This window comes from Juglans regia, chromosome 9 (genome assembly GCF_001411555.2).
Source record: "Juglans regia cultivar Chandler chromosome 9, Walnut 2.0, whole genome shotgun sequence".
Classification (NCBI taxonomy): Eukaryota; Viridiplantae; Streptophyta; class Magnoliopsida; order Fagales; family Juglandaceae; genus Juglans; species Juglans regia.
In genome coordinates, this window is record NC_049909.1 from 10178507 (window position 1) to 10191620 (window position 13114).

The following is a 13114-nucleotide window of genomic DNA, read 5'->3' on the forward strand; positions in this document are numbered from 1 at the left end:
GGGAACCCTTTAGGAGAATGAGACAGAAACAAAGGGAAATGATTGAATGTCCTCATATTATTAGTTGGTGTAAATTATAACTTTATACCGCTTTCGGTTTGAAGCTTTTCTCATATTATTTTTCCAACTTGGCATATATGTAATTTTATTCTCGCTATAAATGTGTACTTTTGTTTGAAATTTTTTAGCATTTGGCAAGTACATTTCGAATTTCTCAACAATCTTTGAATCTTGGTATTTTATAAACTTTATTGTTTATATGTATTAAATAGGTTTGGAACAAGCTAACGTTGAGAATTTTAACATCCAATATTCCAAATCATAACGGTACTACTGTATATGCACGGTGCTTAGATATGAACTGGAATTTTTCCGCTATAAACAAGTGATACTGTAACATCCAGGTCTAGCTTGAAGCTCGCATTCAATTTATTTATTTATTTATTTTTTTACTCCCAACCATTCTCTTCTCACTCATTCGTTCCTCATGCCCACATACAAGAAGTTCCCCGCATCAAGTACGGCAACTACATGTAACCGCTGCCCCCATGCATGTAACCACCCTTTTCCCGTGCGTTTTGGTTTCTCAATAAACTTCACCTTGTAGATCGATGCTCTCTACCTTTATTTTATTTTATTTTATTTACTTATTTATTTTTTTCTATCTTTTCCGCACCAAGTCGGAAGGCGCTTGGAAATCCACCACAAACCAGTTATTGCCTGTGTGAACCCGAGTTACCCAGCAACCTCCAACGGACGCCACCATCCAACCACCTCGTAAGCCCCGACCCCTCCACGCACGACCAATGCAACACCCCTGTTTAACCACCGTGTGAAACTGCCCAGCTCCATGCACAGCATCTAGCGATGCTGACCAGCATGCCGAGGTACTCTCCCATGCACGTCGAAAGCCACCGAGCCGCATTTTTTTAAACCTCCACTGCTCTGCCCTGCACCACCGTACCCCACACTTAGCCGCCCAACATAAAGCTCTGTCGATCGCATCACCGAAACACCCCTATTTTTGCATCTCAAAACAGAGCACCACTCAACCCTTTCGGTGACGCTAGCCACGACAGGGGAAGTCCAGCGGCGTTGACCCCCAACGACTCCGCAATTTGCTGCCGCCCCAACCACCTTGTCGCTGTCTCTTGCTGCCTCGGTGAGCATCTCGCATGGTATCTCTCTCACCGTGTTTCATCTCTCTGGTCTCTCTCTCTCTCTCTCTCTCTCTCACCGTTCTCTCGCTCTCTTTCTCTCAGTGCACGGCTGTCGGGACAGCCACGTTCCTCCGTAACCCAACTCTGCCGCGACCTCCTTCCCCTCAGTGCCGTTGCCTCGTAGTTTTCCTTGGTAAGTGCTGCTGCCGCTGCTTTGTTTTTGTGATAGCTTTACTTAAAGATGAAATATGTGGTGTCTCGGTTAACCTAATAGATGATGTGCTCTATTACCATTTTTGCCCCTATGATGTTTGCAGATATATTATTTCGGATGTTTAGGTTAATGGATTTATATTTTAATGAGTTCATTATGTATATTGGGTTTGAAATCATGAGTTTTATATTATGTGCATGTTATATTTTTATTTGGACGTAGACGTATGGCCTTATACTACTAGGTCAGTATACTGATGCTTTTAATAGAGTAATTATAAGTTGATCGTGTTTTAATTTTTTATATATTAAACTCACTTTGTATGAGTTTTATTTTAAATACAGATTAAATAAATATTTGTAATACAGTATTAGTGCTAAACATATATTTTTTTAGAAGAACATAGTAGTGTAAGACTTCTATTTTGAATTCTTTAAAGAGATACTAATTAGTCTATTTTTTATTAAATGAAATATTTTCTCTCCTACTTTAATCAATTTTGTTTTAATGAGTCTTTAAACCAAAAATGTATTTTATGGCATAGTTGTATTTATTATTAATATTTTTATCCAATTTCAGAAATATTTTGAGTTTAATAGGTTTGTGGATATTGAGGAATTTAGGAAGTGATGGTATTTTAGAATTAAGAGAAATTTTAGGTTTTTGAAGAATTAAAATAGGTACTTCAGGTGTAATATGAGATTATTTGTTTATTGGAGATTTATTTAAGTCACATGAATTTTTGGATTCTGTTTATTTCAAATATGAGAAATGATCTGAAGCTATTCAGTATTTTGTTTTAATATGATGTGTCATCTAAAAACCCTGGCATGAAGTTCTGATTCTGTATCTGAATGTGATCTGATTCCGATAATGTTCCATTCTGTTTCTGTTAAGGCCCAGCCACGGGTATAATGGTGGTTTATAACCCTACCACGGGGGTGAAACATGGAATACGGCCCAGCCACGGGTATAATGGTGGTTTATAACCCTACCACGGGGGTGAAACATAGAATACGGCCCAGCCACGGGTATAATAGTGATTTATAACCCTACCACGGGGGTGAAACATAGTATACGGCCCAGCCACGGGTATAATGGTGGTTTATAACCCTACCACGGGGGTTAAACATAGTATTTGTCCCGATGTGATGCTATGAGATGATATGAGTATAATGTTTCGGTTTGGAAATGCCAAAGGATTTTCTTTTTGGGAACAAGTTTGTTTTTCTGAAAATTTCGCTCTGATGTTTTGTAACAAATTTTATTTATACATTCTGAAAGAAAATATGTTGTTTCTGCATTCTGAAAGTAAATGTCTTGTTCTGCGTACCGAACTTTATAAATGCTCATGTTTACATGCTAGTATATGATCTCTACTTACTGAGTTGTTGATAACTCACACCTTATCTCCACAATATTTTTCAGATATTATGATGGTTCAACTGAGGATCAAGATTATGAGGCATTGGGTGAGATGATTTAAGTATAGTGGTTTAAGCATAGGAAGTTTTTATGAGTATTGTCGATTTTTATTAAGAAATTTTATTATGTTTTGATGGCTTGGCATTTTGGAAAATTGGTTATATTGAGGAAATTAGATTGAATCGAATTTTCTATATGATATTGAGAATTTGAAGTCTATTTTTTTATATTACTGAAAGGTGAGTTTAAGTGTTAGGAAGTAACTCTCCGATCCGTGCGGGACCGGGGCATTACAGATACATTTTCTCTATTGTAATGCAAAGATTCGACTGTCAATTTTTTCCCAGACCTATCCATTATTTTTAATATTGACCTATTTATATTAATGGGATTGAAAATGCAATAACGAACCACATTTAATAATTTCTTATTCATTGTTACAGTAAGTCACTAATTGATACGTTAATAAGTCACTAATTGATACGAATTGATGAACCGTGTAGTTTGAGGATTTTGCTTTCTGGATTCTTCTTCATTTTCTAATTCATTGTTTAATATGTTCGCTAACCGATCCAGATTTTTGTTTATTAGTGTTATGAACAAGTTCAAATGAAGAAAGATTTTGGAGTTCCTTGAACAGAAAACAAATGGAGACTTCTTTAATAGTGGATTATTAGTTATAACTAGCCTGCAAATTCCTTCCACTTCCTAGTACAAGAGACCTTACAGTTACTGCATAGGAGTACCCAGAGAGTACTGTGTCATCCTACTGCAAAGCCTTTATTTCCTTGTTTAATCATAAGCAACCATGACTATAAAGACAAACAACCTGAATAACAACACAAACATTACAAGAACTGAACTTCAAATCAACACAACGAATAACAACACAAGAATAGGAGGCAGGCAACCTCAAATCAAAAGCATTACTACAACACAATTTTCAGATAAAGGGGAAACTATCTGGAGTGGATGGCCTTAATTAGCTCAAGAACTGAACTTCGACTTTATAGATTCGACAACCTTTTCTTCTACTTGGAAGGCCCTCGTTAGAACATCATCTGGAATCGAGGGTGTTGAAGCAAAGAGAGTAAAGGGAAGGACCACAGCCCCTGGTAACTGACTGTTGAAAGCCGTGATAATAAAGGCTTTACCTACTCCAACATTCTTTTGGAAGTGTACAAGTCCTCTAGGAATGACAAACATCTGCCCAGCATTCAAGACTTTTGAGTGATACACATTCCCAGTTGTCACAAACCCCACAAGTACCTGCCCATCGATGACCACGCCGCTCTCGGTTGCACGAGGGTGAGAGTGGGGTGGATTAAGTCCTCCCGGAGCAAAGTCCACTCTGTTCATTGAAATCCCAAGCGTGTTGAGTGCAGGAAAATTATCGACATTACCTCCAGTGACGGTTGAGCCAAAGATGTTTGATGTGTTACCCACTTTGGTCAACCCATCAAAGAAGAAATCATCTGAAGTTACATTTGAGGCTGGTTTGCAAGGGAAGCCATTAACTGATATAGAGTTGGCACTTTTATCCGCCACACAGAAATCCTGTAATGGATCGGGGTCGGCTGAGGAGGCAAGCAAGGGGAGAAGCAACAACACGACGAGGTATGACAGCATGTGGACGTGTGAACGTGATGGAATCTTCATGGCTGAGTCGGCTTTTGGTTTTTAGAAGTAATGGGTTTTTAGTTTTTTCGTTTTTGAAGATGAGATACTGGGATATTACTCCAGACGTTGGGAATAATGGTACTATATATAGAACTTTTCTGCTCCTGAAAACCTCACAAGTCTTCAGCTTTATCATTTTAATTTATCCGAGGCAAATATTATGTCGACCGAGTCAAATGATGTAGGGGATACAAAAACGTCCAGAAGATCACGTAGAAAATGAGCTTGTAGCAGAAAAGTTCCCATTTGACACATTTGACACACCATTGAATTAGAAAAGTATTGGTGTTCTAATTATTTTTGTAACTTAGTGGATTCCATAACAAGTCGTATGTTACACATCAGGCTATTTTAGTAAATAGCAAAACTCTTTTTGTTTATAATGCAAATAGTAAATTCTTAGGTTATTTTCTTGGGACAAGTTCATGAATTCAATAACTTGGGAAGGTTCACGACAGTCAAGGTTGCATGACCTCTTCCTGCTGTTGCATAGTTTTATTGACCTTTCAACATTGTGAAACTGGTTTGGATTCATAAATGAATTGAAATGATTTGTGAATAATAGAATAAAATATTATTACAATATTATTTTTTGATATTATTATTATTTTAAGATTTGGAAAAGTTGAATTGTTTATTATATTTTGTGAAAATTTAAAAAAATTATAATGATGAGATAAAATGAGTTGAAGTAAATTTTAAATCCAAACCACTCCACTTGGAAAGACCTATTACTAGATTTCCAGATATTCCCGGATGGGCCTCTTTTCAACGACAAAAAGTAGCTGAGAAGTTTTCACACTGTTATCTGCTATGATATAGACCATAAAACCACCAACTATAGAATAATCAACTCACTCTTCCTATTTATTTAGTGTTAAAATCATATATGGTGGAGCAGTATTGCTTATCACCTAATTGAACGTTTCTGCATTGCATGGTTTGATAGGAAAGGGTGCTTATATTTTTAAAGGTTAGGTAGCAGCAGCCTCACATCAGATGGTGAAAAAATCAGCTCACGAAAGCTAGAATAAGAGCCGTAAATTCCAATTAAGAAGTCATTTTTTATCATTTCAACTTTCTTTCCAGACGATATTAATATTGCTGTGTACACACATGTACATGCCATTATAAAAATATTTATGGCTTTGAATGAAACTGTTATGGACATGTTCCGCACTTCCCGCCACTCGCAACTTTCTATAAGAATAAAGGAAAACGCTCAAAGGCGTAGGGACACATCCGATACTTTAGTCAAAGGAATTGCTATGGTATTGATTGTAGATGAGAATGGAAATGTTTGCATACCTTTTTGGGTATTAGCCATTGGATATATATAGAGTGGCCATTGGCATCCTTCAAGGACTCATAACAACCTTATCTCCTGTTTGAAACCAGATTGGGCCTATTATTTGAATTTCCCTCTTGTTGCTTGTGATTTATCTAATCAGTAGGGGGCTATCGTAACACTCTGGCCGTTGGGAGTTTGTTAGCTTCTCACTTCCTCTGTAGTGATACCGTGGGCATGATTTATGGCCTATGCGGTATCTTTAGCTGAGTCCCAATCATCTGGGCTTGGCTCCTAAAAGCATGCTGGGCCCAGAAGAAGGAATAGGAAATGCGTTACATTAAGTTACCCCACAGAGTCTCTTCACGTGCGCCATGAAGGGACTTGTACTCAGTCTGTCGCTTCGTGATCTGGGCTCTGTCCTTTCGAGCCTAATGTGTTTGTTAGTGGTGGCATCGTTCCATTTCCCGCGCTCTCTTTCCTCATTTTTCGTACTTCATACGCTTCCTCCCTTTTTACCCTTGCCATTTCATATGGCACACTTCATCTCCCTCTCTAACTCTACTTGTAACATCCAAGATTTTCATCTGCTAAAATGTTACGATGACCCTTCAGTTCTTGACATTTCGGATTTGCAACAACCACCACTTCTCTTCTTTTTGTTTTTAAACATCAGTGTTGCTTCCACTATCCCCACCCAAGTTCAGTGTTATCTACTAATTAAATAAAACCTATTGGGAGACCAACTTATATAAGAAACCCCACCACAAAATCCCCTTATCATCTGTAGAAAACCCCATGAAGCCTCTGTATTAAACACACAAAATATTCTCATAAAAACCACAGCAGTCCCACGACCAAGAATTGAGAAAAACCCACTCTCATAGCAAGCCCCTTGGCGCAGACAACACCACCACACCCTTCCTCCCAGCAACCGACAGCCACCTTCCTCCCAGCAACCGACAGCCACCTCGTCGGACCACTTTTCACACCGCCACAAAAATTGCCGACCAGCCTAACCTCGTTGAACCCACTCCCGTTCGGTAAGCCCACTGCCGTCGGCCACCATTTTCTCTCCCTAGTGCTTTCAGCTTGACAGATTCCCCCTCTCTCTCTCTCTCTCTCTCTCTCTTTGTGTCACACCACCACCAGAAACACCCATCTGTGTTGCCGGCCATCCTCAAACACCCAGTGCCACCTTCGCACCCAACCACCTCTCTCGGTGAGTCCCAACTGCTCGACCTGTTGTCTTCCTTGTAAGCCTGTGTTTTCTTTTATTTCCTTTACCTTCAACCTTCCCAAAATGCCACTGACAGTTATGCTTATTTTCTAAAATGCCCTCCTATTAAGCTGAGTCTTGTTGGACGTGTTTTACATGTTATAATAGGTTGGGCTGAGTTGGTTTTCAAAAAACACTCTGGTACCTTATGTCAAGTAGGCTGATCCACCACTTGGGCCTTGTCCTATGATAAGCTTAACTTTTAAGCTGGGCTTAGTTTAATTAGATAAAGATATTAGCCCAACAACTTTTATTCATACTAGTAACGTCAAGTACCTCATATAGGTAATGTGCTGCAAGCTGAAAATCAGGAAGCATCGCTAAAAGGTAATTAGTTTGATCATATAAATGCATGTGTACTGTAAATATTATTGTCATGTATGAAAATATGATGTGCTTTGATGGTTATCTTTGCTATGCTAAGAGTTAAAGCAAGGTTAGATTCCTTTCTCGATCTTTGATGAATTATGACATTATGCTTGTGATGAATTTGTTGTTTGATGGATTGAGTGTTACTAAAATCACATGGAAGCCATGAAATGTTCATGTAGTAACTTAAGTATGCCATGTAATAAAATAGTCAGATCATGTATGCCATGTTCATGTAATACTTAGACCATGTATGCCATGAAATGTCATAAAATGTTTAGATCATGTTATGTCATGCCATGTTATGCTATATCATGATCAAGAATATGCAATGTTATGCTATGCCATGTTCAAGAATATGCCATGTTAGAAAAGTTCATGAAGCCTAATAAATTCTCATGCACTAAGAAAGATAAGAAGCTTTAAGGTGACACGGACGCAAGCGTGGTTAATCACAAGTTAAGTGAAACACGGCCCCAAGCGTGTTTCACTCCATGTTATGCAAGTTAAGTGAAACACGGACCCAAGCATGTTTCACTCCGTGTCATGCAAGTTAAGTAAAACATGGACCCAAGCGTGTTTCACCACATGATAAGTGAAAGACAAGATAAACAAGTAATTTATGCATTCAAGTTACATGTTTACCATGATTCTTTTTGTTCCGCTCATGTTAATGATGAATAGATATGCTATGTGAATCTATGATGATATATGTATGTATGAAGAGTCTTTCAAAAGTTAAGTCTATGCTAGGCTAAGATATATTTTATGGTATGATGTGCTACTTAATGAGTATTTGACTCATTTTTGTTTGTCTTTCTATTTTCCTCTATGTTTAATTCTCTTAGATGCTGGTTATGATGATGCAGTGCTGGATGGCCATGAGTAGATCTAGTACAAAGACGTAGGAAGGAATAAGTGTTATTCACACAAGAATTAGATTTCTTTTATGTCATTCGTAGGATTAGTTTATGTCCTTTCTACTTTACGCTCAGTTTCAAATCAATCATTCTCACTTCAATTTTAATGATGCTTTTCAATAAATGAGGTATTTTAGGATATGAATCTCTTTAGCGGGCATTATTTTATGAATGTTTCGTAATATTCCTAACCTACGGGAAGGGGTTTTACACTACCTATGGCCTTTTCCGTCTTCAAAGCCCCTCTTTCACCTACCACACTTCCTACGTTTGCTACTACTCATTCATCTGCATCCTTCTCTCCCGTCCAACTCTGCCTTTTCTACTACTTCTTACCACACTCCAATGGCTTCACACAAGTCTTCCCATTCATCTACTTGTCATGCAGTTCTTTGCGACCCCATGACTCTCCTCCTTGTACTGAGGAAAATGAAGCCAATCTCGGTCTAGTCTTTGAGGGCCACCAGTGGGTCTTGACAACAACTCGTTCTGACCTGGACTCCTTGATGGATCACTATGGAATCCCAGATTTAGTAATGCTAAACCAGCTTGAGCAGCGTAGGGGAGCTATTAATGTTGGGGGTCTGGCTGTTTTCGCCTTTAATCTGTTATGTTTCTCATGGGGCTTAGCTTGCCCTTTTGTCGCCCAGTAAGAGATGTGCTTGACTTTCTAGGGCTTGCCCCTGCCCAGTTGGCGCCCAATTCTTGGAGGATATTGATGGGTTGCTGTGTTGCCTGGAGGTAAGGTTCTAGGCCCACGGGCGATGAATTATGAACTTAACAGCCTGTGAGTTTCTCCATATTCACTACATTCATCGTCTGCGGGGAATCTTTGTAATTTTCGAGCTCATACCGATAGTCGAGTGGCCCAAATTGAGCGTCGATTTTTCCATGCTAAAGATTGGCAACGAAATTTCTTCTCTGTTTTTGGTGAAGGTTAGGAATTTCCCCCAGGTGAAGCTAGCCGTTGTGAATTCCTGATCTGAGCTTCTTAGGGCCACGTTCCCGATGACTAAAATTTTGAGATTATTCTCTCTGGCTTTGAGGAGGCTCGTCTTCATTTGATACATGCTTGGGTGGAAGCAAATGACCATTTAACTTTGATAGAAAATCTCTTGACTTGTGCCAACATTAATAGGTTTATGGTCTCGCCTAAAAGGGTGCATGTGTTTGGTCACCAGTTTTTGGGCACTCCATTGTTGCCTCGAGGATAGAAAAGGTGATGATCCTCGACTATTAGGAAGAAGAAGGGAAAGAAGGCTCGCGCTAAAATTCCTCCTTGTCGTACCAAGGTTAGCCCTTTGACGAGTCTAGTTCCACCAAAGAAGGTTCTCCACCTTCTTCCTCGTTGCCTAAGGGAAATTTGGATCTTCGTTAGCCTATGTTGGCTGAGTCCTTTGAGGTTGTCATGGCTTAGGCTGAGGCTGACTTGGAGCTAGTGCTGGAGGCTGAGTTTGCTTTGTTGTCACATTTGGAAAATGTTGCTCCCATTCCCCCCCTCTTCTAGGGGTTGAGGCGAGATTTCTGGGTCACATGACGGAGACATAGCCGTGACTCTTGACCCCTCCTTCCTGGGGGTTCCCCAAATAATCCCAGCCAGTTCCTCGGTTCCATTTGATGAGTCCAGTAAGGTGTCTCTAGCCATTGGGGGCGAGATGCTGATAGTTGAAGCTGTCGCTGCCTTGTCTCTTCTACTCATGTTTCTCCTACCTCGGGGGAAACAACACCTATTGTTCCCTTTGTTTTTCCTGAGTTTCCTTCTACTGGATCTACGGGCACAGATTCAATGGAGGTAAGGTCTCAATTCGTTCCTCACTCTTCAGCACCTCTCCTACTAGAGGGGACATGCATTCTCCTAGCTTTCACACTTACAAACCTTTTACCGACATCCCTTTGTCTTCGGTTGGTCAAACTCATAATGAAGTTCCATACGTCCCTTCTTCACCTCCTAGGTCTAATGTACCCTCACCCCTTTCTTATCCACCCCAAATTTCCTCACCACCTCATGGCTTGGGCAAGATGGGAGGGCGCATTCCTCTGCCTAGGGGGCCCTTTAACTCATCGGTGACACATGAGCCTTCAAGTTCCTGACCTGGAGCATCACAATCGACGGTGTGTGGCTTTCGTGAAGAGGGCATCCAAGACATGGTGTGTAGGCTTAGAGACATCATTTTTTCCAGTAGGTCACCCTTTGTTGCCTTTGCTGGGGATCTGTTGTTCTTCATTCTTTCACTATTTTATTTTATTTATATATATGTATATATATATATATATATATTTTAGACCCTTGTCTCTCCATGGAGTAGACCACTTAACCATCGTTCTAATTGATGACCAGCTAGGCCTAGAGGAAGAGAATCAATTGATGTGTGCCTTCATTGGCTAAGCTCATGGAGTTGTCTTAGCCGCCCATGTGAGAAAGGAAGAGATCGTAGAAATCTTGTCTCGAGTGGAGTCATACTACCATTTGCTCGAAGACCAAGTTGTTTCCTTATGTGAGCAAGTTCATGGGCTTCGGTTAGACTTGGAAGTGTCCTAGGAGGAGGCAAACCAATGCCGTCATGAGGCTGTGTCTCGAGTAGAAGAGCGTGAAGGTCTACTCAGTTGTCTCAGCTAAGGGAGTACCTACTCTCCCATCTTGATGTAGACTTGAACCAGTTGGATTGGAAGTCTATCAGAGCTAGCCGTGCTACCTACCACGTCTTTGATTCCTTGGAGAGAGATACAATGCCGGATGCCTTTCCTCTTCCTGCTTCTCGTCCTTAATGCATTTTCTTTAATTTTCTTTTAGTTAGGACTTGACATATGATTATGTAATAGACACTTGAACTTATGTCATTTTGGTTTGAAATATATGTTATTTTTCCATACAGTTTCTCTTCGGAACAGATGGGCTAGTCTTAAGGGATAAACAACCTCCAATCACAGCAAGACATGTAGACTATTTCATAAAAAGTAAAATACACCCTTTCCCATCTGATTACACTAATTGCCTTTCACTTTCCCTCTGATTTCTGTTTAGTTTTCACTCGTCGTGCACCTTTGCCTCTAAGACTCATGCAGGAAACTTCTCCTCCATCGCCGTGAGCCATCACTTTCCTCCATCGTCATTTGTTCCAGAGTTGTCTCTGCTGCCAAGCTTAGTCTCCGCCATGCTCAGAGCCATCTCTTTCCTCCATCCCCCCTGACTTGCTCTGTCGTCATTGCCCCCCACTATAGCTGTTCCTCCGTCGCCCCACCAAGCCATCGCTCACCAAGTCGCTCCTCGATGGTAAGTTGTGTAATGACTGTAATTTGTCTAAGGGTTGCTATAATTGGCATCATGTAATTTTACTAACCTGTACCATTGAAGGAATTGGTTTACTTCTTCCCCACTATAGCTGTAATCGGCTGCTAGAAACTTTTTAACATGTTTTTCTCGTTGGAATGAACCTGTGATGCTTTAGGTTCACTTCTTCAGATAACCTATAGCTCTAGAAGGCTTGAGATGTGAACTCTTTTATTCCAATTTTCTCAGATATATAGAAACTAATGAATAGGGCATTTGTGAAGTTTGACCGAAATGCTTCCAATGCTCTAAAAAAAAAAAATAATGGAAATGGTTGAGGGGAAGAAGACGAATGGGTTTGTTGTGAAGGAAATTGCTGGGTAGACGGGATTGAGGGGAAGAAGATGAATGGGTCTACTGTGAAGGAAATCGCTCTGGTCAATTTCGAAGAAGAAGAGGATTTTGCTTTTTGAGCTTTTGATCTTCAGTTGGGTGGGTGCAGGATAGGTAAATTGGATGTCTTATGTGGAGGGTTATTATTGGGAGGCTGTTATGTGGGGGGTGAACAGACCGACCGGTTTGAAGGTATTCCCTTTTTCCATATTGTTGCCATTAATTACTATATTAATTGAATCACCTAATTCTTTCTCGTCAAGTGAGTGAGTATGGCTCCATATTCTTGCCATTAATTACTATATTTTTCCATATTGATGCTTTATGATGTCTTCATTGATTCCAGGGATGTCTTCGCTACTCCTTGGCTCTACTAGGAGCTATTTCTTCCTTACTCAACCTAGTCCCGATCCTTACCAAGGCTTCGAGATTTTCTAAATTGAGGGTAATTAGTTCTAGGCGCTCATCGGTTTCGCCTGGCTTCAATGCACTTTTATCTCGTCTCTACCTTGGGCGCCTTATCCTTAGGTGGAGGTGGCACTAGATTTACTGCATGTTTGTTCTTTATCAAAGACTTGGTCATCTTCACATCCCTCTTTCCCTGATGGAGTTCTTGTATATAACACTCCCGGGGGCTAGCACCTGCTCGCCACATACTTTCCCGAAGCATGCTTCTGTGGGGAACTTCATTTTTAAATGATAGGTGGATGTTATTACCTTGATAGCATTTAATGTCGGACGTCTTATTATGGAATTGTAAGCCAATCGAGTTCTTACCACAAGGAAGTCCGTCATCATTGTCTTCATGCACGGGCTAGATCCTACTAACATTGGCAGGTTGATGGACCCCATAGGTTGTACCATCTCGCTAGAAAACCCCTTTAATGTTGCAGGAGCCGGGCGTAGCCGATCTTGTCTGATCCCCATTTTCTCGTATGTGTCCCAGAATAGAATGTCCGTTGAACTATCAAATAGTGCAAATAGTAGGAAGAACAAAGTGATCAGTAGAAGAGGAAGAATAGATAGGTGAAAATGGAGAACTTTCATAAAAGCATCCCTTGAAAGAAAAGATGGATAATTGATGAAGATGCAAGGCTTAGCTCTAGCATCAAATTTGG

At 40.2% G+C, this 13114-nt stretch overlaps 1 protein-coding gene across 1 annotated transcript; it reads right to left on the reverse strand.

Moving 5' to 3' along the window:
- Positions 1-3673: 3673 nt before the first annotated feature.
- On the reverse strand, positions 3674-4516 carry LOC108990160 (germin-like protein subfamily T member 2). Its single transcript, XM_035694212.1, has one exon. The coding sequence runs from the start codon at positions 4456-4458 to the stop codon at positions 3787-3789; it is 672 nt and encodes a 223-aa protein (XP_035550105.1). The 5' UTR covers positions 4459-4516; the 3' UTR covers positions 3674-3786.
- Between the last annotated feature and the right edge of the window lie 8598 nt (positions 4517-13114).

Excerpts from the sequence above, each read along its gene's own strand:
- LOC108990160 (XM_035694212.1), bottom strand. The coding sequence starts at position 4,458 with ATGAAGATTCCATCACGTTCACACGTCCACATGCTGTCATACCTCGTC.